We start from the raw sequence: 24,542 nt of genomic DNA on the forward strand, positions 1-24,542 counted from the left end.
ATGTGGGCAAGGTCACCTGCTGAGAGGCAAGTGGAGGGGGTGTTGGAGATTTTGGAAGAGAGAAAGTGTGAAATAGTTATTGAGCAGAGTAGGAAAAGAATTTACTAGGGAACTATAGAATTATTTGGCAATGTTGAGTTTGGGAGGCAGAAATTTGAAGTATGCTACTCAGCAAGATTCTGAGATTTCCTCCATCAATATTTAGCTGCCCAGGTATAGATGTGGAGAAGCTGAATTGTTGGACTTAACCAGAAATGTTTTGTTTGGTTTTGTTTTGCTTTCCAGGAAAGTTCAGTGGAGATGGAGAGGGGCAAGGAAGCTTACAGTGTCTACAAGTTTATAGTTCTGGATATGAAGGGGAGTGGATGGGTTATTTTAAAAATAAAATTAGAAATAGTACAAATGGTTTAGAGGTCCTTGAGGCAGGAAGGTATTAGGATGGGAGGAGGGGTGTTAGGGTATGAGAAGGAAAGGCAGATGGTAAACAGAGAATGGTTTTTTTTGGCCATGTCTCACAGCTTGCAGAATCTTAGTTCAAACCCAGACCCTGGCAGTGAAAGTGCCGAGTCCTAAACACTGGACCACAAGGGAATACTTACTTTCAGTTTCAGAGGATTTTATCTGGATTGAATTGCTCCAGCTCACTCTTCTTTTCCAACCCTTGGTTTTCCCTTCTTCCTTCTTTCCATCTCTCCTCCCACCAGAGAGAGAAAAGCAATGAAGTCTGCTTTTCATTTCCTGTCTGGACGACTGAGAGGCTGGCTCTCCACCAATCCTCAGATGGATCTCTCTTTTTTCTCTCTCTCCATTCTGGAAAAGGGAAGCTGATATTTGGGGGATGATGTGGCCCAGGAGCCCTTGACCTTCCTCCCCGTGGGTGTCTCATCCTCTGGCAAATGATCTCTTTGGGGAAAACAAGGCCAGAGATAGCAGCAACCAGGCTAGGAACGTGGTTTCAGCTGCAACCAGAAAGAGCACAGACAAGAACCAGGGAGAGTGGGAGGCCCTGGTGTGGAGACAGCCTTCAGGGGAAGAACTTTCAACACCAGAGAATTTGGGAAGTGGCCCAGAGACACTGAGCAAATTAGACAACCCTCATCCTGGCTCTCCATCACCATACGTGAGACTTGGGGAATCAAAGGGACCCGGGCTCACACAGTGAAGACAATCCCAGGATGCTCCCTTCTTGTTGGTTTGGCAAAGATGGTCACTCCAAGAGACTGGAAGCACCTCAGGAAAGCCCTCTGAGTCTTCCCAGGGGAGGCCAGACCAACCTGCCCCAGGGTCCTGGGAAGGAAAGGACTATCTGAGAACTTTGATAGGCAACTAGACTCCTGGCAGGGAGTGGGCCCTGAGCCTGGTCACCATGACCTACCCTACTGTCCCAGGAAAGTGTGGGAAACTTCCCCTCCACCCAAACCTCCTTTTATACCCCTGGACTTCCAGGCTCTGTAACTGATCAAACCATTATAGACTTTTCCCCCACAGCTATGTATTTACACATATTGTTTCTTCTTCCCAGAATTCTGTCCCCCATTTTTCTCCCTAGAAAATTCAGATTCTTCTTTTTTCAAGACTAGTTGAAAGGTTACCTCCTCCCTGAGGCCTTCATTGAGAAAGTTAGCTGCTCCTTTTTCTCTGTTTCCCCGAATGTAACTTATCCATTCTCATATCACATCACGTTTATACATGCGTCTGCCCAAAAGCAAGGCTCACCCTTTTTTTTTTAATATTATTTATTTGAACCAATTTAGCTCTTTATTCATTTTAGTTTGTGTGGCATTTATTTTACTTATTTATTTTCCCTATTATTATTATCATTATTATTATTATTTGGCTGCGTAGGGTCTTAGTTGAGGCATACGGGATCTTTGTTGAGGCATGTGGGGTCTTTTCCTTACAGCAAGCGGTCCACTCGGGTTTCTCCCTAGGTGTGGCGCGGGCTCGAGTGCACGGGCTCTGTATTTTGAACCACATGGGCTCTGTCGTTGAGGCGTGCAAGCTCTGTAGTTGTGGCACGTGGGCTTAGCTGCTCCCGCCCCGGCATGTGGGATCTTAGTTCCCCAACCAGGGATCGAACCCATGTCCCTTGCATTGGAAGGTGGATTCTTAACCAATGGACCAGCAGGGAGTCCCAAAGCTCACTCTTCAGTCATCTTGGTATCCTCCAAATTTAGCAATCTGTTAAATACTCTATAAATATTTGTTGAGTGAGTGACAGTATATTGTACTAAGAACTAGACACCTTGAGGTATATATAAAAAAGACAAAACATAAAATGCAACCCCTCACAAGAAATTTACCTATTAGTTAACAATAAGTTAATTTAATATATTTATTTGATAATAATAGATGTACCATATATGTGCCATTTAACAGTGCTTACTATATCCCAGACACTGAATCACTAAATTAAGCATACATACCCAGTTGTTAACTTCTCACAATAACATGTAAGGTAAGTATTGTTATTATCCCTAAATTGCAGATGGGTAAAATTAGGCTCAGAGAGATTAAAGAATTTGCTTGAGATCTCAAAGTGACTGTCAGAGCCAAGATTTGAATGCAGGCATTTCTGATTCTAAAACTTGTGCTCTTCACCATTAAACTACGATGCTTGTGATAAGTTTTGTATAATACTGTTTATGTCATCACTATTACAAGATGATGTAACAAAACACAAAATCATATGGTTCAATTGGAAAAGAAACAAATTTTTTTATAAATTTATTTATATTTTTTATTTTATTTATTTGGCTGCATTGGGTCTTCATTGCTGCGTGCAGGTTTTCTCTAGTTGCGGCGAGCGGGGGCCACTCTTCGTTGTGGTGTGCAGGCTTCTCATCGAGGTGTCTTCTCTTGTTGCAGAGCGTGGGCTCTAGGCACGCGGGCTTCAGTAGTTGTGGCACGTAGGCTCAGTAGTTGTGGCTCATGGGCTCTAGAGCACAGGCTCAGTAGTTGTGGTGCACGGGCTTAGCTGCTCTGGGGCATGTGGGATCTTCCCGGACCAGGGCTCAAACCCACGTCCCCTGCATTGGCAGGCGGATTCTTAACCACTGTGCCACCAGGGAAGTCCCAGAAAAGAAAATATTTAAATGAGGTTATTAATTCTCTGGTACATATAATAATTGCAAAAGGAGTTAGACAAGAGAAATATGTGTAAGTGTTGAGGTAGCCAGAGAAAATGTTGTGGAGACAGAACTTGAACCGAGCTGGGTCTTGGAGAGTAGATCAGAGGAAGGGATCCAACATTAATGTCCTTTGTGTATAAGCACTATGTGTACATTGTCTCTAACGAGAAGCTCTGTTCTCCCCAGTTACCAAGGGGAAACCGAGGCTCAAGGAAGCTGTATAATTTGCCCAGGTCCACACTGCTAAGTGTGAGCTGAGACTCAAACCCAGATCTCTTTTCCACTCTGTACTGCCCCTGGTTGGGAAAAAGGGCCAAGGAGAGCATTCTGGTGCAAGCGGGCAGGAAGAGCAAAGACAGGAGGCTGGAATGAGCGGGATGCCTGTTTAAAGGAGGAAATAAATAGTCAGGCATCAAGCCTTCCATCCTCTAAGGAGCAGAGGGTGGGACTTCCTAGGCAGCTCCGCCCACTGCAGAGGATTGCAATAGGGTGGGGTGGGGGTGGGGGTTTTGGGTTTCCTGGAAGGTGACTGAAGCCCGTAAGGCTGGCACTATGCCCATGGTGTGGCTACAACTGGCCCCACCCACTAGTGCTGGGGTGGGAGAGCCATGGCCCCAGAGCTAGCTCTTGGAAGTGTACCACCCCTCTCCCCCCAAACACTGCTGCATCCTGGTCCTGGTTCTCTCCCAGAACCAGGCTGCCTACCGGCTTCAGTTCTGGCCCAGGTATCTCTCCACCAGAGTCTGGCTTCCAGATAGAGTGTTCTCAATTCCCAAGCCCCTGAGGCACTCTGGCCTCCAGGTTTCTATGCTTCTATCTCCTAATAATAACAGACTCACTTTCTTATTGACCCCTTTTTAGCTTCCCCAGAACTCCCTTTATCTTCTCCAAAACTCCATTATCTCCATTTTCCCCGGTAAAGAAGCAAGGCTCAGAAAGGTTGAGCTGCCCAAAGCCACATAACCCGTGAATGCAGGGACTAAAGTCCAGGTTTTAAGGTTCAAGATCTGACCCTCCCTCATTCTCCTCTACACCATGCAACCTACTCCTCTCTCTAGATTTAGAATTAAGCTCCAGGGGTTATTTCTTCTGGACTATTCTGGACTCATTTATCAGCCTTCATCTGTTTTGGATTCAGTGTGGGGCTCTGCTAGCAGGGCATAATTCATAGTCGCCCAGGTCTGGGAACCTCAGTCCTACCCAACTCTCTGGACCCTTTTGTCCTGAGAGTGGGGCTCAATGTCCTCAACTCCTGAGTCAATCCTCTAAGAATTCTTATCTGTGGAAAGGAACCTCTTCAAAGACTTTTTTATCCTATCCTCACCCAAACCAGAACACAAGGAAAAACCAGTGGATGGCTTAGGAGATCTGTCTCCACCATCTGGGCCTCAGTTTATATCTCCCTTTTCTTACTTTAGTAAGAGGGGCCTCACTATTCCCTGGTCCCAGACCCCCTCCAACACCTCCCCCAGCCATCCGGGGTAACCGCCGGGCTCTGCAGCCTAGGATAACGCCCAGCCCTCCCTTGCACCCTGTGGCTGCCTCCCTTTCCGTCTGTTGAGAGAGGAAGCCAGGGGGTGGCGGGTGCAACCCTGCAGGGCACTGATAAAAGGGCAGCCCTGCCCCCGCTCCCTGGGGCCACTGTGGTCAGCCCACCAGGCAAGCAGGCCAGGCAGCCAGCTCCCTCCGGGACCTGTGGCCCTCCCCACGTTCCACCTCTAGCCACCCCGCCCTACTCGGGAAGCTGGTTGCATAACCCAGCGGGGTGTTTGGCAACACTGCTTGTGGCTTGCCCTGATGGTGGTGGTGGTGTGTGCACACGCGCTGGGGTGAGGGTGGGGTGGATTGACGGGGGGTGACGACAAGTCAGCCTTTCGGGGGTGCCTGAGCAGCATAGACGGAGAATGGTATAACAGTAAAGATATGTGGTCATGTTTTTCTCCATATTCTGTCTCTGCCACCTTTGCTGAAGCAGGAGAATCTTAGGTATCCCATCTTAGGGATAGGAAAATCTTAGGTATCCTGGCTTGCCCAGCCGCAGACACTAGCCAACCCATTCAGGCTCCTAATCCCCTGCTCATCTTACATCAAGCGAAAGAGGTTTAAGATAGAAGGAGGTTGACTCTGGACCTCAGGGATCTGAGAGGAGGGAGCTAAAGGAATCATCCGCACCCCTGAGGGCTATAAAGAGCGTTCTGGAGGCAGGACAGAGCCTGGGAACCGCAGTAACAGCCTCTTCCTATGGGAGGGGAGTGGAGTGAGGTGGGAGAGACACCCTGGCCCTCCGCCTAAATGAGGGCTGTCTGTTCACTTAGCTCAGCCTGCACGACCATGCCTGTCCCCGCAAACAAGCAGACTGCTTCGAACACATCTATGACCCGTGCACGGGATGAAATACAACCCCCCTAGTTTAACTTTCAAGACTTTACTATCTAGCCGCAGTCAAATTTCCCAGGCTTACCTTTTACTGCTTTCTACCTCACACCCCATCCTAGGAACCCCAAAATACTCCTCTGTGTTTGATGCTTCTATGTCTTCACACCTTTGTTTGGAATACCCTTCTCCCCTTCTTTTCCTGGTGAACCCTGAGTCATTCTCCACAGCCCAACTCAACTGTCATCTCCTCTGTGAAGCCGGCTATGAATTTCACCAGCAGCAGTTCAGCTCCATAGCACTTTACATAGACCTTTATTACTGGAATTCCCTGCCTAGACTGTTAATGAGGACACAGACTATGTCTTATTCATCTTTGTGTTCCTGGAGTAGGAAACATGGTAGATACACAATAAATATTTGTTGAATGAATGAATGAATGAGTAGACACTCAGTAAATATCCATTCATTCATTGAACAACTTGTGTTATCCATAGTTGTATCTGCAATGCCACAAATAGCGTCCTGAACTTGTAGCTTTCATTCAGTAAATGTTTGTTGACTAGCTGTAACCCGATATCATTACTGAATCAGTCACAAGCGTGACTATCTCCACCCCTCATCCCCTCTGAGGGGCCCAAATAAGTATGTAAGTGAGAAAGCTATCTGAATGCTCATGTATGTGACCCAGATTCATACCCAGGTCATCAGGAGATTCTGAACCCACTTGTAACATGCAATGAAGCCAGGGGTCACCTCCTGCCCTACACAGGTCATGCCTGTAGAATTATGATCTCCTGGGATGGGGATGGAATTCAAAACGCTGAACCATGGGTTTGGCATGGGTGTTGATCAAACCCACACACACAGGCTGCAAGGAGGCTGCAAAGAGGCGGGTATCACATTGCCTCTTGAGTTGCTTGGTTGGGTTATTGGGTTGTGGGGGTGGTCCTGAGAGAGAATCGGGGTGGCTGACATAGCAGTGGAATGGTGGGGACACTTGGAAGACTCCCAGAAGCTATTCTTCACCAACGGGGACAGAATATTTTCATTATTTTAATAGTGAACGCAGCCCTATAAGAGAATGCTGGCTGAATGCCAGCTCTGCCTTAGGGTGGCACCTGCCTGCCTCCCCAGTCTTTAACTGTTTCCAATTTAACTTGAACATCGTAAGAAGAAAAAAATAGAAAAAAAAGTGTAAGCTGCAGCTATAAGGAGTGAAGCTAGACATAGGAAGGACTTTCCTTGGAGCTGAAAACCACTAAAACTAGGAGGAAGGAAGGCTTCTCTCCTAGTCTCTGCAGAGAGATCTGTTTGGCCTGGGACTTGGGTTGTGAGTTTGAGGCAAATGGATGAATGAGTGACTTCTGGGGTGTACTTACTGGCCTGCCCCAGAGCTGCTGTGGGTGCTGGGGGATGGATCTGATATCCTACACACGTGTCCTGGTCTGTCCAGTGTATGTGGCTGCCATGTGGCTGGGATGCCTTGCCTGGAAGAAAGGACAGAGGGCATCTAGGGTCCCCTTTAAGGGAGGTGAATAATGTCCCTGCCGGGAGCCTCCCCCACCCCCAACTCCCCTCACACACTGACAACAAACCTGTCCAAGAAAGAGGCCTTTGTCCTAGGACATCTGAGGCTGCAGGGGGAGGGGAGAAGGCTACAGGTGAAAGGACACATCAAAGCAGCCGGCCCCTCCTCCCCCCAAAAGCTCCCCTACCCCTTGCCCAGAACCCAGGCTTTCCTGAGATAAAAGCAGTGCCTTGAATGCCCACCTGCCTAACAGCTGGGATGCTAGACATCTGGTCCTTTTCTTCAGCTGCCCTCCACCTTGCCAGGACTCAGTTTCCCTGCCCCTCAGAGAGTCAAGGGGGCAAAGGGAAGGAGGTTACAACTTGTATAAAGTCTAGAGGTCACTCTGCCACGGATCATCAGGTTGGAATCCATCAGATGCATGGGAGAAACGCAGAGCTGGCTGGACTCCTGGGCTCAAAAGGAGGGCTGGGAGAGGCTTGGAGCCATGTGTGCCCCCGCTGGCTGGGAGCAAGGTGGGGGTGGGGTGCGGGCAGAAACCACACCGGGCTCAAGTTTCCTCTCTTGGCCAGAAGGGGCAGGAGCAGAGGAGGGCCACGGGGAAAGGGGAGGGTTGGAGGAAGGACGGAGAACTCAGGCTGAGGGCTTCAGAGAGGAGGCTGGTGTGCCGGCCCCTGAGGTCCCCTCCCTCGGGCACGAGCCTACACACTGGGCGCTCAGCGATGGCCTGGGGGCAGGGCATGGCCCTCCCCAGTTCTCAGAGGTAGCAGGGATCCTCACCCAGAAGGTGTCAGCCCAGGCCCAGCCTCCCCAGAGACAGCACCCGGAGCCACATCTCTCTCCTCACCCTGCTTGGACCCTGCCACAGGTGCCTGAGGGGCAGGGTGGGAGGAGGATTCCAGGGGGACCCAGGGGCAAGCTGGGGAGGTGAAGGAGGCAGCGGGAGAAAATAAGCAACTTGCCGTGCATTCCTCGGAGATCTCAGACCTTTCCAGGCTGCCCCTGGTTTAGGAATTTGACATCTTTGGGAATTTCTCTGGGAGAAGACCTAGACGGCTTTTTGAGCCCTCTGGGATTCTTGGGGTGAAAGGCTATGGATAGGGACCAGACAGTGGTCCCCTGAGGCACGCCTGAGGGGCTGGGGAGTGACACTGAGTAACCCTTCAGCAGGCTGGCTGCCCTGGGGCAGCCAATAGACTCTCAGGTGTATGGTACCATCCTTTCCCCTACTCCATTCTATCCCACTGCCCTGTCCAGCCATCTGGGAGGTTTGGGGAAAGCTGAGGAATCCGAGACAGTGGATGCCTGGATTGCTGGGAAGTGTCGTTGCAGCAGGATGGGCTGCTAGGGGTAGAGGGTGCTGAGTTCTTGCCTCCCTTTGCCCGTTCTCTTCTCTGGGCCTAGGGCAGTAGCTGGAACTGGAAGGGAGAGGAAGGCATCCCACCCCAGCATAGTTTCTTCTGACTGGAAATCTTGGCAGCTTGGGAGGTAGAGGGCTGGGAAACAGTGGAAGAGAAGAGGTCAGGTATCACATCTGCTGGGGCTGAGATTCTCTAGTCACTGGCCCCCGAAGGACTGGAGTTGGGGGTCTAGGGAACAAGTGACAGGATGGCAGAAACTTGTCCCTCTCTCCCTTGTTCCGTGCACCTGTTTGAGTCATGTATGACCCCAGGAGACTGAATCTTACTGTGATCAAAACTGCCACCCCCCACCCCGCTCACTCTCCCTCCCCACCTCTCCCCCCAGCCCCTTTTCCCTCCAGGCTATTTCTTTCTCCCACTTCTGCTCGCCTCTCCCTCCCTCCTTGGGGATTCTTCCTACTCTTTCTAAATAGGCTGCTCACCTGCCATACCACACCCCAAGTTTTATTGATCCCTCCCCATCCTTTCCCTGCCTCTATTGACACCTGGAGAGGAGGGGTTGTCTAGTAAGCCTCAATACACGGTCCCAGACAAACAACAACAACAGCGTCCCAGAGGCGAGCCCTTTCTCTGTCTCTCCCCCTTGTCAAGGTGTTAGAGCCCTGGGCTGCTGATGAGGCCAAATATCTTCCTTTCCCCAGCATCCCTCCCCAAATGGCCCTCATTCTGTATCCTGAAGCATAAAGCTCCATGTCATTCTGTGTGTACTCAGGGATTGTGATAAGATCTTTCCGGGTAATCCCATCAGGATGAGAGTAAAGAGGGTGGGTTATAGTCTCTTGAGATGGTGTCCGTCCTACCTGATGTGCAATGTTGGGGAGCAAGATGCCTGTGTGACCTCAAAGTGTGGGCTAAACTGGAAAGTGGAAACCGTCTGCTGTAAAAGAAAAGGGACACAGGGAGGCATGTTCCACTTTCCCAGTATCTCTCCAGCTTCTGTACCCTCTGTGATGTTCTCTTTGATCCAATTCTGACTATACCCTCCTTCCTGAGCTATACCTCTGGCTGTCAGCCCCCTGGCCCGTCTTCAGGAAGGGAGACTCCTAAGACCTGTTGAAGGTAGACTTCTTTTTTTTTGCGGTACGCTGGCCTCTGACTGTTGTGGCCTCTCCCATTGCGGAGCACAGGCTCCGGACGCGCAGGCTCAGCGGCCATGGCTCACGGGCCTAGTTGCTCCGTGGCATGTGGGATCTTCCCGGACCGGGGCACGAACCAGTGTCCTCTGCATCGGCAGGCGGACTCTCAACCACTGCGCCACCAGGGAAGCCGAAGGTAGACTTCTTGACCTTGCCTGTTGTATAGACAACCACCCATCTCTGAGTGTCTAGGGAAAAACAGACTACGCCTTTTTGGCCTGGTGCAAACTTGCCACTGCACCAGAGAGCTGGTTGGATTCGATCCTGAGGCTCTCCTTAACTGCCTCTTTCCTAACCGCCCGCCTCCCCCAGCAGCCCTTCTGGATTCTCATTTCCCTGTCCCAGGGTGAGGGGAAGATTAAATTCCTGGTCTTTATGAGGAGGGGCTGATATCTAGTCTCAGAGACTAGGGCAGCCTAGAACCCAGCCTTGCCTGGGTCAAGGGTGTGAAGCTAGGAGAAGTCTGCAGATTACTCGCCAGGTGCTCTTCTGGCTTTGCATTCTTTTAAGTCCATATGGTTGGACCAGTTTAGTAGTTTTCAAAGTAGGGTGGGCCTCTGGCATCAAAAACACCAGGCCACTTGTTAAAATGCTGATTGCTGGGTACCTGCACCTATGAATTCAATTCGATAGGTCCAGGGTGGCTTTCAGAATTCTGTATTTTCACAAGCACCCCAGGTGAATGCAGGCCACAGTAAAATTTGTGACTGCCTGAGCCAGATGCAAGGAGGTTCTGCAAGTCCGTCCGCATTTAATAGGAGAGTCTGAATAAGGAGCGATTTGCCCCAGATCATGCATCTGGAAGGCCAGAGAACCTGGTCTCCTGCCTCCTAGGGCAGGATCTTTGTACTGCACCTGAGTCAGATCCGGGAAACTATGAGGGACAAAATGGGATGTGTGTGTGTGTGTGTGTGTGTGTGTGTGTGTGTGTGTGTGTAAGGACTGTGAGGCAAGAGTCATCGTCCCTGCCCCCAAACCCCTTCTCCATTCACTTTGCCTTTGGGCAATTTCCGCCAGAACCTGGGTGGGGGAAGGTGGGGTTCCGGTGTTGAAATGGCATCCTGGACAGACATAAACACCCCACCCTCTGCCCACTTGTCAAGGGCCTGTGCCTATACCAACTCCCAGCTCTGGGGATGGCAATATAACAAAGGTTAGGGTTAAGGTTAGGGTTAGGGAACGGGGACGGTTTAGGGTACAGGTCTGTGTACGACAACGGGTTAGGGTTAGCGTATGTGTTAGGGCACGGGTTAGTGTTAGTGTACGGGTTAGGATTAGGGCACGTGTTAGTGTAAGGCTTCAGGTAAGGGTTAGGGTTAGGGTTAGGGTTAGGGTTAGGGGGCAGGGCTAGGGGAGATCCTCCTTCGAAAGGACAATTTAAAGTTCTCACCAATTTTGTGTTGAGTCAAAGAGTGGATCCCATATTAAATAGCTGTGATAGGCCAACCTTGTGGTGATCTAAGGTCATCCAGTCCTATGCTCTGTCCTTCTATAAGTCTCCCTCACCCACCCAGCCTGCCTGCCTTCACTTACATGGCAAAGGTAGGGTGTGGTGTCTGGCCCTAAGAGATCAGGAGGTCCCTGTCACATCTACTTGAAGTCCCTTGTCGAAGGCAGGGAGAACAGATGAGGGTGAGATGGGTGTCAGGGAATAGGGAGGTGGGATGAAGAGAGAGGTTGACAGAGAGGAGAAGATGAAGGTGGGGTGGTCACTCCCTGGTTTTACAAATGAGGAAACAGAGGCTCAGAGAAATGTGATGGCTTGCCCAACATCATGCTGCTGCTCTGTGGCAGAGCTGCAGCTAGAGCCCAGATCCAAAGAAAAGGGGCTGGAGGGAAGTGTGTATTCAAGCCTCTAAAGAAATATTCCTTAGAAGACAAAAGGGACTGAGATTCAGGACTTCCCTGGTGGCGCAGTGGCTAAGAATCCACCTGCCAATGCGGGGGACGTGGGCTCGAGCCCTGATCAGGGAAGATCCCACATGCTGCGGAGCACCTAAGCCCTTGAGCCACAACTACTGAAGCCCGTGCGCCTAGAGCCCATGCTCCGCAACAAGAGAAGCCACTGCAGTGAGAAGCCCGTGCACTGCCAACGAAGAGTAGGCCCCGCTCACTACAACTAAAGGAAGCCCGTGCGCAGCAACGAAGACCCAGTGCAGCCAAAAATAAATTAAAAAAAAAAAAAAGAGTCTGAGATTCCACAGAAAGAGTTGATTGATGTCGACCGCCAATAGAGTCTCGGCGTATGGAGGAGACATGGGAGCAGGATTGGGAAGGCGCCTGGAAGGTGGGATAGGCTAGCAGAGTCGGCAACTCTAGGTACCAGACCTGACTCTGCTATTTATCAGCTTGAGCCTCAACTTCTGAATGGAACTTACAGGATCTTTGTGGAAATCAATCTCATAAACGAGTGCTTATAAACCACCAGCTCGGTTCTCGACAAATGCCAAATAAGTCTTTGCTGTGGTTATTATGTGACCTCAGGAGAGAAAAGACCCCTGGTTGTGTGGAGTGGGGTATAGCCAAGATGACCCTATGGGACACAGGGCAGAGGTCCAGTGTCTCCAGGGACCATTCCTCCTCTGCTGCCTGCTGCTGATAAACCTCTTATCTGGCCCAGGCAGGGGAGCCCAGGGCCGGGATAGGAGGAGAGGGCAGGGCTGCTATCAGTCACCAGGCCTGGGCCATATCTTAGAGAAGGGGAGGGGCTGTCTGCTTGGCTCTTCCCACAACACACTCCTTGGGGATCCCCAAGCACTCGCTCTCATCTTGGAAAGAAAAGACTGAGATCCTAAAAGTAAGGGCAGAGGAGGAGAGCAGGAGTGATCCCCAATGTTGCTGCAGGAAACAGGAAAAATAAGAAACACTGGATGATGTGACTTTTGTCCTGGCCAGTGATACAGTTTTGAGGAGTAAGAAGTAGGGGAAAGTGAAGGCATCTTGTCTGAAAAGAAGATAAAAACCTACTGTGCTCCCAAAGGAACTGCCTACAGCCATAGCAGGTGAGATAGAGACAACACGGCAGAAAAAGGCTCTCTAGCTTAAGGAGTTTGTCCGACGATGAGTACAGCATGAATGGGGGTGGGGTAGGGCGGGGAATGAGGCATCTCCTTCCCTGAGGTGAAGCTGGAGGGAGCCTCTCCATGGAGGAGGACAAAATTGCTGACCTGTGGCAAGAGAGGCCCTCACTCCTGTTTCTCCTTTGACAGATTGCTGGGACCATTTGGGCTTTCGGGACCTCGGACCAGGCCCTGGCCCAGTAGGATGCCCCCGTGTCCTCCCCAGCAGAGCAGGAACAGGGTGACACAGTTGCCCACTCTGGAGCTGGGTGAGATGGAATTGACTTGGCAAGAGATCATGTCCATCACTGAGCTGCAGGTGAGTGGGGTTAGGGGGCAGGGGTGGGGGGAGGGAAAAGCAGAGAAACAGGGAGTCTGGCTGGGACTGAGGCCGGGGGCTGGAGCAAGCAGAGCCCAGGGTCTCAAGATGGAAATGTTCCAGGCACTCTGAAAGGAAGGGCTGGAGTCAGAGGGCGATCTGGATGGAAGATCAGAGCATTGAGGGGGAGGGAGTGTGGATGAGCAGGAGATAGGAGTGGTGGGGAAGGAAGGATCTGATTGGGGGTGTAAGCTCTCTTGGCAGTCACTCTGCTTACGTCTCTCTGCCCCACCTCCTGTCCCGCCTTCCCTTCCTCACGTTCTTCTGTTCTGACCTCCTCCAATCCTGCCCATCTTCTTCCCTCATTTCCTCCCCCTGCCCTCAGCAGCCGGGGTCGGGGGGCCCCTTTCCCTCAGGTAGCAGAGCTGTAGTTCTGACCTTGGGAAGGGGGGTCAGACTATGCCGGGGTCCTCTCCTCCTGCTAGTTGGACAAAGGGGTGTCTGTTGGCCTAACAATGATGCCTTTGTCCCCAGCTGGGCTGGAGCAGGGTGGCTCCCCGATGTGGGTTGGGGGCCCTCTTCCAGCACGTTCTATCCTCCTCTTTGCACCTGGGCATGGACAGAGGGACTGAAGGGGAGAGGGCAGAGCTTGTGCCCGCTCCCCAAGGTAACTCTCAGCCCCAGACCTGGCTCTGTGCCCACCCCCTTCTCTTCCCTGCCACCATGTCTGGGCCCTCAGGATCTGCCCTAAGCCCTCTTCCCACACAGCAGCTCCCTCTGCTGGGCACCCAGGGCATAGCCAGGGTCTGAACTTGACCCTTTGACCCTAGATAGTGGCAGCAGGAAAAGGGTTCCGAGGGTCATCCTGGAGACACTCCTTGTCTTCCTGAAGGAAATAAAGGGACATGAGCCATTTCAGTACAGTAAGAACTTCTCCTGAAGAGGGGATTCCATAATTGTTGCGTGACGTCCCTTCTTGTTTAAGCCGCTTTCCTCGTGAACAAACTGTATCACAACTTTGCCAGAAGCTTTCAATGATACTCAGCACCGTTCTCTTCTCTTGTGATTATCTCACTGGGTCTTTCAGCTGGACCCAGCTTGGTTCTGAGAGAGAGCTGGTTTCTTCTCTTCCTCAGCCTGTCTCCAAACCTTTTGGTGTCTTTTCTTGCAGGGCCTAAATGTTCCAAGTGAGCCATCCTTCGAGCCCCCAGCCCCATACCCTGGGCCCCCGCCGCCTCCAAGTTACTGCCCCTGTTCAATCCACCCGGAGGCTGGCTTTCCCCTTTCTTCACCACCTTATGAGCTCCCAGCACCCACATCTCATGTCCCAGACCCCCCATACGCCTATAGTAACATGACCTTACCAGCCTCCAAGCCGCTGACCCTCTCGGGCCTGCTCAGTGAGCCCCTCCCAGACCCCTTGGCTATCCTGGACATTGGGTTGTCAGCGGGGCCACCCAAGCCCCAAGAAGACCCAGAATCCGACTCAGGATTATCCCTCAACTATAGTGACGCTGAATCTCTTGAGCTGGAGGGGACGGAAGCTGGTCGGCGTCGCAGCGAGTATGTAGAGATGTACCCAGTGGAGTACCCCTACTCACTAATGCCCAACTCCTTGGCCCACCCCAACTATGCCTTGCCACCTGCCGAGACCCCCTTAGCCTTAGAGCCCTCCTCCTCGGGCCCCGTGCGGGCCAAGCCCACTGCACGGGGGGAGGCGGGGAGTCGGGATGAGCGTCGAGCCCTGGCCATGAAGATCCCCTTCCCTACGGACAAGATCGTCAACTTGCCAGTAGATGACTTCAACGAGCTGTTGGCACGGTACCCGCTGACGGAGAGCCAGCTGGCACTAGTCCGGGACATCCGAAGGCGGGGCAAGAACAAGGTGGCTGCCCAGAACTGTCGCAAGAGAAAGCTGGAGACCATCGTGCAGCTGGAGCGGGAACTGGAGCGGCTGGGCAGTGAGCGGGAGCGCCTCCTCCGGGCCCGAGGTGAGGCCGACCGGACCCTGGAGGTCATGCGCCAACAGCTGACGGAGCTGTATCGTGACATTTTCCAGCACCTGCGGGATGAGGCAGGCAACAGCTACTCCCCTGAAGAGTATGCATTGCACCAGGCTGCTGATGGGGCCATCTTCCTGGTGCCCCGGGGGACCAAGATGGAGGCCACAGATTGAGCTGGCCGGAGGGTTGGGGCTGGTGATGGAGGTTTCCTTCATTCTCTTCTGATAAAGGTGCTCCCCAACCGTGAGGCCCAGAAGGAGCTGAGTTCTGTAGACCAGGAGGGACCACAGTGGGAAACCTGGCATTTGGAAGGTCCAAGGCGTGTTCAGTGAGGCTTGCCTGGAGGCAAGGACGTGAGGGGAGGGCTGGAATCTCTCTTCCGTGATTCAGTTTCCCAGGTCTCCAATCTCGTCTGAGCTTTGGTATATAAAGCACTCTACAGAAATAGCTTTCCGCTGTGTCTTCCTTCTCGAGGGAGGGTGAAGGGGGTGCCCCTCAGAGCTCACTGCCTGTTGGTGGCAGGTAGTTCTGCTGAGCTTGCTTCTTTCCCCTACGGCTCTGTATGAGGACGTGTGGACACATGACGCTTGGGCCTGAGCAGTGTGCTACCTACCACCTTCACTCCCTTTCTCAGAGCCAGGGGCCATGGATGATTTGAGGAACCACACCTTCTCAGATGGCCCCCTATTTATAGAGCTGGGATTGTTGCCAGAGCCGGCTAGACCCTCTGTGAGGTCCCTGTTAGGCCACTCCTTTTTCAAACTTTGGGGCACTGTAAATCCTAGAACGCCCACAGGCCGTTTTCCCCTCCTCATGCCTACTTCTAAGGGACTCCCTCAGCCTGGGCCCTGATATGCCAGAGCTCTCTCAGAAGACTGAGTGAACTGCTCTTGATTGGAATGAGAGAATGATTGGACACCCAAGTTTCAGGGGATTTCACGACCAGGTCTGGGTACCAAGTCTTCTCTACAGTGGAGCACAGTATGCATTTCAGTGAAATCTTCCATCTCCCTGGTTACATTAGACAGATGTTACCCAATTCTTGTTTTGGTGCCTCTGCCCCCCTTTGTAGATCCTTGAAGATCTAGGGCCTTTTATTAATATATTTTTTCTTCGAACACGACTAAGTTTCAGAATTCTTAGCCACATGGATCAAAGTCCAGTCAAAGCTCCTCCACACACCTTCATCTCCTTGCTTGGAATTGTGGTTTCCACTCTTCCCAATCACTAAAGCATATGAATTACCTCTGGCATATTTTGCTTCTTTACACTTCTTTCAATTTTACTAGCTCCATTTCAATAGAGAAACCTTACTTCCAAGTTCTGATATTCATTACAGTTGAGACAAAAAAGCAGACAGAAGTGATCAAAGTGGAATCTTCATGCCTACAGATTCAGAAAAATAGTCTCTAGGGAATGAAAGCTTCCTAATAGATCTGAAGACAGTCCAACCTGTCAACTTTCCAAAAACCTGAACATGTGGGATCAAGTCGTAATGAGATTAGTTGTCAAGTAATGAGATTAGCTGTTCAATTTGATTAGTGTGCTTAAAGGATATCAGAAGGAAGTTTTTCATTCTAACCAAACTCACAAAGATAGTTAACTCAGAGGCAAATTTAAACATTCATTCATTCACTCAACCAATATTTACTAGGCACCCAATAAGCTTAGGTATCGTTCTAGGCATTGGAGATAGTGAACAGGAGACACTTCTCATGGAGTATACCATAGCAGGCAAGACCCTCAGATACACATATTTAACAGTACCTAAGGCCAAAGATGGAAGGGTGGTCACAAGAATTGGAAGAAGGTAATTATCTTCCTACAGGTTATTTCCTCATTTAAAAAATAGGGAATTTACTTTTTAGCAAACTGGTAGTCTCAGTTGTTCTATCCCTCCAAACCATTGTTGTATGGACTTCCTTTACTTTCTTAGCCTTGGCTCAATATTTCTGAAGCCTGAAATAGCTGACCAATTAAATGTTTATTCACCCAAGATGGGATCCATTATGCCCCTCAGGAACTGAACAGATAAGCACAGTTCCAGAAGAGACTCAACCTCAACAGCATCTGCCGGCCTTTACTACAACTCGACTTTCCCTTGCCAGGAGACCTACAAAAAAGACCTGTTCAAGAGGAACAGTAGCGAACAGCTAGCTCACTTCTGGGTCAAGATTCACTCCTGCAGTTAAATTAAACCAGTTTCTGATTTCACTAAACCATGGATGCTGATAGGACAAGCTTTAAAAAATAGTAATACATAGTATTAGAATCACTTGCAACAAACCCAGTGCTTCCTCCATCGGAATTAACACGCGGCTATGCTTAAAACATTTATAATGCAGTTTTCTTTAAACAGCTTACAGTGACTACACAGAAAAACACTGGTAAGCAATGAGGGTAAAATTCTTCTGGTTTACCATTAACTCCTGCATTTCCCGTTCTCAAACTTGATCTAGTAAAGAACAGGCACTATCTCAAGTTATTTGCCATAAACATCATGAAGACATAGAAAACAAGAACCAAAACCAAGTTAAATGCATTTTATTTTTAAAAAGTCCATTCACAAAATTGAATGATTAATTCAAGCTGCGCAGCAGCTAATGACTACTGCATGGCAGTGAAAATGAAGTGCACAGTGGCTCAAATAAAGGTCCTCATAAGGATGGTCCTGCAAAAAAGAAAAAAGCATATACATAAGCAGGTGAAAGACTGTACAATTACATCCATTCTCTTTACTGAGAATCCAATTGCTTTAATAGCTTTTTGCTGGCTACAGTCTGTTAGATAATAGCACAATAGATCTTACTTTTTTTAGTTGAGGCACAGCCTGGCATTTTATTTTAGGAATACTAAGCACTGTTACTTTATAAAAACCTACCTTTTAGCCATGAGCTTGAACTGGAATTTTGTTTAAGAGTTGCTAAGCCTGTAGTAGCACACTCCTCCCTAGAAAAGTAAACAGCCTTTAAGAACTAGCTTTTCTCGGAGACAAGTTCCATCTCAGGCTAAACCCTCCCACCCCCCACTAATGGTCCGCCCACCCTCCCACCAGCATTCTGGGGAAGATTCTAATACATTACTTTGAGCCATTGTTTTAAGTTAATAGGTCAAAAGATAGGAAATATAGAAATTAAAGGGTAAAAATGTATCACTGTAGAAGTAATTAAAGTGCTCACTTCCTTCAGTTGGGAGCCACCAAGAGTAGAGTGTCAACTTAAGCAATTCATTTTCAGAAAAACCAAGTTCAGCTTAACTGGACTAGTTTTGGCTCAATATATTAAAGAAAATAAGAGAAAGCTGGATTTTAGAGAGCTATATGGATGTAAGTAAAATCTGTTCTTACCTACCAGCATAGCAATAAAACCTTTTCTCCTGGTTCTGACTGCTAGTCCTAAGAGTCAGGTGTGCCTTACTCTTGTCTGCCTCCTTCCTTGCGATGGTCACTGAAACTTCACTCCCTCCTAGCTTTCATGGAGCGTGCCGTGGCCTGCCCCTGGCTTATCTGTACTCCACATACCACAAGTGTCTACTCTCAGCTGTAGAGTGTCTGACCTCGGAGCCATTCGCGCTATACTTGCTAGCAGTTCCTAGTAGCTGAACATCTCTCCTGGATCTTTAAAGGCATTGTCACGAATCCTGAGGTATCTGCAAACTCCCTCAATAGTTAAGGTTCCACCTGCCATTGCAAACTCAGCCAGTATCAAGCCCATGGAACTATTACCCACGCTTTCCCACCCACCTCCACCTCCCACCCAACCCCACCCAACCCCCTCCCCAAACTTCCAAGTAACACACCCATGGGATGGAATACACAGTCCTAGTGATAAACAAATCTCTATTCTACTAAGTACAATGGCACTGAAATTGAGGGTACCAAAGGGAGGGCTCAAAGGAAGCTATGTACAAATAACAATGATTGGATATTAAGTAAACTGTTATAAAGGTTTAGAAGTCATTTTCTATACAATCAACATTTTAGAATGTTCGTGTCATCTTGTGCCGTATTTAAAGGAAAACTGCAGTTAGCATGAATTAAATAACATGGCTCCTCACCATAACCAATTTTTATCTCTATAGATAATTACTAGTGTGCCAATCCATAAACCTACATATACCCACCCAACCGGAACGAAAACTGCAGTTTTCCTTTAATGTAAACCTGTTTTCGTGTTAAGAGTAAATTCCTTACTGGTACTGGTCAGTTTAAAAAGATCTCCCCAAAACTTCTAATTTGTGGATTTATGGGGTGGCATTAGCCAGCATCTGGTTTCTATTCTCTGGCAGAGTTTTGAACTTGAGTTGTGATAGAAGCATTCAACATTATCAGGGGTAGTGGGTAGGGAAGGTCCAAAGCTCTGCCAGTCCCAAATCCATACAGTTGTCATTCCATTCAAGAGGGTATTAAATTGTTTATTTATTACACATGATAATGGATGATACACAAGCTTCATTCCCATCTATATCTGGTACCATAATCCAATTTAGATATATTGCATAGAATATGCCAACAATCATATTAATAATCAAAAAACTCCATGACTTGGCTTGGGTGACCCTTTTTCACGGTGAACTCCAAGGTCACAACGCAGTAACTGTCAGTTCAACTACACCAAGGTTTCGGAAGACAGTAGCTTCTCCACCAAAGCAGGTTGTAAATAAATTTTGAATGGAACCTGGCATCACCCTGAAGGAATACTAACTTCACACTGTTGGGGTAGTTTACCAAAATGGCTTCAGAGTAGACTAACTTTACACAGCACATTTAAAAAAAAGACACATTTATTCAGCGTCACGATCAGACTATTACATTTAGCAATCAACAGCATGGGTGCAAAAAAAAAAAAAAAATCTACATTAAAACCCTTTGTTGGAATGCTTTATACTTTCCACAGAGCAGAAACTAAAATAACCTGTTATACAGTTAGTCACAATTACAGTCCTTGAGTTTTTTTGCCCATACACATGAGTATTGTCTAAAACGTGTTCTTTGTAGCAGCTAGGCCCTGCCACAACTGTGCTTGGCTGAGTTCACAAATCTTTTGTAACCTGTAGCTTCCCTGTCACTTCTCTGGCTCTCCTCTCCTGCTAAGCTTTGTTTCCTGTTGAACAATATGGAATAAAGTTGTTAATCTAAACATATTAAGACTCAAGGCTACAATCCAATAGCAAGTTGTTTCCCACAAATTTTGCTGATCTGAACATTAACTTAATATCCACAATTTTACTGTAATTATAATGTTAACTATGTTTCACTGCTCAGCTACATTAGGGTTACTGTGTTCATTATCAATTACAAGAAAATTAAGTGAAAACAAAAAAAGCTGTTCACTTACCTGGCAGTAATCAAAACCTTCTGCCACTGCCATAGCTACTGCTGCTGCTGGAACCACCATAGCCACCTAAGAACAAATTTGTTCCCTTAAGCTTTAGAAGTATGAATAATAACGGTAATGGTTTTTATATTTGGGGCTTTCGTATTTGTATTATGTAAGTTCAAATTCACAAGTTTGGGATCACATGATTTTCCTAACTGAACTACAAGTTACCAGTCACTTAAAATTTCCTCTAGATTTTAAATTGTCAGTTTTCCTGCACCTGCACTGCCTAAAGGTCTAATATTTTCCTCAACGGTACTAGTTTAGCCCTCCCATACCACATATACACCATACCTTGGTTTCGGGGTTTGGCAAAGTATTGGCCTCCACCACCATAGGGGCCAGAACTTCTGCCTCCAAAGTTTCCTCCTTTCATGGGTCCAAAATTTGAAGACTGATTGTTGTAACTGCCAAAATCATTGTAGCTTCCACCACCTCCAAAATTGCTTCCTAAGAATGGAAAAGAGGACCTTTATCTGTTACTTGGGGAAAATGATAGATTCTGGTGTTCAAAGTAAAAAAGTTGCTTGATCTGCCTTGCTCCCAAAACTGGTGGCTCCAATGTTTATCTTTGTATTTTATCCTTCCTGGGCAAGGCATTTAGTTGAATAATCCAATAATTAAAAAAAATTTACCCAACTCACCACGGTATACCGAATAATATACCCTCTTGCCTTTTAGACCTTTACCCATTCAGGGGCACAGCAAACACATGCTGGATACGTCAACTAAGTCCCTAAGACCCCCAAGAGTTAAAAGACACTAAATCCTGCTAGAATCGAATCTAATTCCAACTGAAGACACCACTATCCACTTATCCATCTATCTATTTGGGAGTGAGGCGGCCCCAGCTTAAAGCTAGGAGGAGGTAGCATTGCAAGCCCATTAATTAAAAAAGTACCATGCAGCGTAACACACAAGCATCAAGTCCCCATACTAAAAGGCTAATCTAGCTATTGCGCCAGTACTTGGATCACTGGATACCTACCACTACCACCGCCAAAGCCGCCTCCGCCTCCTCCGTTGTTATAGCTGTCACTCCCGCCATAGCCACTGCCCTGGTTTCCATAACCCTGTCCACCACTTCCATAGCCTCTGCTTCCTCCAGAGTAACCAGGGCCGCCTCCTCCATAACCACCTACAAGAATACAATTCTTCTCAATAAGACAAAAGTATTCAACAGTCAAATTCTGTGCTAGCATGACAGCTAAAAGCCTGCTCACAACATGCTATTAGGTCAGAATTGAGCTTATCATGCACTAGAGTTTTAATCTCTATTAGCCTATTCTAAAGGTTGCCAAAACTTTTTACCTGTGGTTCCTTAAATAAAACAAACAAAACTTACCATCATTACCAAATCCATTATAGCCATCCCCACTGCCACCGTATCCACCACCACCGCGGCTGCCACCAAAGCCACCTGGAGAAAAGCAGAATTAAAACAAACAAACAAACACACACCAGGTTTGAAGTATGTGGATCGCATACAAGTCACCCCCTTCTAAGTCTAAATTTTAGGAAGCGTTAAATCAGTAAATTATTTCCGTATGCAAGACTAACTACCAGTTAGTGAGAAGCCAGAACTACATCTGGATTAAAATGTAACTTCAGATAAGACATCTGGGGGTAATTATAATTTTACCATTAACTCATTAGTAAACTATAACCACACAAACCTCGACCACTGAAGTTTCCTCCACGACCAAAGTTGTCATTCCCACCAAAACCGCCTCCACGACCACCACCAAAGTTTCCAGAACCACTTCGACCTGAAGAGACAAGTTTTAAGTGTTAGGCTGTACAAATTGGAATTGCTCAAAATTATGTGTAAGGTTTAATTAAGTAACAAACTGACCTCTTTGGCTGGATGAGGCACTAGCCATCTCTTGCTTAGATAGGGCTTTCCTTACTTCACAGTTGTGGCCATTCACAGTGTGGTATTTCTGAACTGAAAAAATTTGGAGATAAAGAAAACACCAACACAGCATTTAGAATACAGCATGGATTTCAGAACCCTTAGCAGATGCCAGCCACCTGATACTTACTGACAATCTTGTCGACAGAGTCATGGTCATCAAAGGTTACAAAAGCAAAGCCTCTCTTTTTGCCACTGCCTCGGTCAGTCATGATTTCAATCACTTCAATTTTCCCATACTGTTCAAAATAATCTCTTAGATGATGTTCTTCAGTGTCTTCTTTAATGCCACCAACAAAAATCTTTTTCACAGTTAAGTGGGCACCAGGTCTTTGAGAATCCTAACACGAAAAAAATTAAGTTAACTTTTATTAACAAAACCTATCCCCAAGTTTAGAATTTTAAGTTTGTTACACCCCTAAATGTTAAGTCCCCCTAGTGGCACACTTCCAAATGACTCAAGGAAGAGGGGGGAAAAAAAAGATCACTTACTTCTCTTGAGACGGCCCTCTTTGGTTCCACAACTCTTCCATCCACCTTGTGTGGCCTTGCATTCATGGCCGCATCCACCTCCTCCACAGTGGCATATGTGACAAACCCGAAGCCTCTGGAGCGTTTGGTGTTTGGATCCCTCATTACCTTTAATGTTTAATACGTGGTAAGCCCCCAGAAACTATTGCCTTTTCTACCTTAAGTAAGGCAATAGAAGACTTTATACCAACCCTTTGTCTGAAGCCCTTCAATTTCCCACTAACCATCTAAAGCTAATCAATTAGGAACTTTTTAATCAGTTAAAGCCACACCTTACTTGGAACTATAATCCCATTAACATTTAAACGATAACTACAGCAAGCTAAGCCAAAGAAATCAACGAGTTCTACGGTCCTTTGTCTCTTTCAAGTCTTACCACACAATCTGTGAGCGTTCCCCACTGCTCAAAATGGCTCCTCAGACTCTCATCGGTTGTTTCAAAGCTCAAACCTCCGATGAAGAGCTTCCGCAACTGTTCGGGCTCTTTGGGTGACTATGAGTAGGAGAAAAAAAAGCGGTGAGTGGGGCTATAACGCAAAACACCTTCCAGCTACCAGAACCAAAATTAAAACTAGATAGCAACATACGAAACACTTATTGTTCCTTCTGGTCGCAGCAAGCCACGTGCTTCTCCGCACTGGGAGAGGCGGTTTGTTGGGTGTTGGGTGGGCCGGGAGGCGCCGAGCGCATGCGTCCCTTACTCCCTTCGACGCACGCGCAACAAAAGGACTAGGAGAGAGGAGTACATCGCCAATATCGACTATAAATGCTCTTTAAAAAAGTCGCCCACTGAGACAAGGTAAAAAAAACATATTGAATGTGCTTAAGAGTTTTGCAAGGTAGACCGAGCCTGCGTGATAGCTAAGGGTTGCAGGACGGCAGCCTCATGGCGAAGAGAACAAAATGGCGACCTCAACTTAGGGAGGAGTAGGCCCTGGCAGAGTCCGAAGAACTGCTGAAGCGGCTGGGGCAAGCAGCCAAACCAGGCCGAACCCTACTGACCTCAGGAAGGCGCGAAAAAGAATATTTAGGTGGAGAGAGCGTCCTACTCACCTCTGACTTAGACATGACGGCAGTGGAGGGTGGGGGGGAAACGTCAACGATGCTTACTCGGCGGCGTCCACGAGCAGAAAGGAGTAATCGACCGAACGTATCTGCCAGCCTACCTTCGGCCTCGCTCTTTTATCCCGCCTCCTCGCTTTCAGCATTGGTAGACTCCGCCCCTGAGTAGCTCTGATTGGGTATTTGAAATTGCCCCCCCCTACTATTGGCCTCTGGTATTGCGGTGCTGTGTAACGTCATCCGTTAGGGCGTTCTACGCAGTCTCCACCCCTCGGGGGGGGGTCTATGGGTTCCCGAGTAATATTATTAACTAGTCTGATCGGCTGGTCAACCAATCATTCATGTTTGAATGCACTTAGGGTATTTAGGTAACTTTTTAATTCTCTACGTTACGAATTTTATGTTCAGCTCATCTGTCAAACCATGATTGATACTATGTATCAGAAACGTAGTTAGCATGTAACAATTTTTTTTTTGGGCAGCGACTGCCTGCTGAGCGCATGTGTAGTAAAATGGCGAGTTTACGCAGGCGCGTTAAGAAGTTCCGCCTGGCGCTTGGAACACGTGAAATGGCGGGCAGGAGACAGCGGCGAACCTAAGGCGCCTGCGTAGTGGCGGGAGTTGGGCCCCTTTTTGCGCAGGCGTAATGGGCGGGGAAAGGGTCCAGTCCCAGGATTGGTCGC

At 48.3% G+C, this 24,542-nt stretch overlaps 1 protein-coding gene across 2 annotated transcripts; it reads left to right on the forward strand.

Annotated features, from left to right (window-relative positions):
• The first annotated feature begins 7,728 nt into the window (after positions 1–7,728).
• NFE2 (nuclear factor, erythroid 2) lies at positions 7,729–15,422 on the forward strand. 2 transcript variants are annotated; one of them, XM_007467787.1, is made up of 3 exons: positions 7,729–7,903; positions 12,802–12,970; positions 14,142–15,422. In XM_007467787.1, exons 2-3 carry the CDS (start codon positions 12,857–12,859, stop codon positions 15,144–15,146), a joined length of 1,119 nt encoding a protein of 372 aa, XP_007467849.1. In that variant the 5' UTR covers positions 7,729–7,903; positions 12,802–12,856; the 3' UTR covers positions 15,147–15,422. The 2 variants fall into 2 exon arrangements, with proteins under 2 accessions (XP_007467849.1, XP_007467850.1); XM_007467788.1 differs by lacking the exon at positions 7,729–7,903 and adding an exon at positions 12,366–12,594.
• Positions 15,423–24,542: the final 9,120 nt, after the last annotated feature.

Source organism: Lipotes vexillifer, unplaced genomic scaffold (assembly GCF_000442215.2).
Source record: "Lipotes vexillifer unplaced genomic scaffold, Lipotes_vexillifer_v1.1 scaffold387, whole genome shotgun sequence".
NCBI classification, from domain to species: domain Eukaryota; kingdom Metazoa; phylum Chordata; class Mammalia; order Artiodactyla; family Lipotidae; genus Lipotes; species Lipotes vexillifer.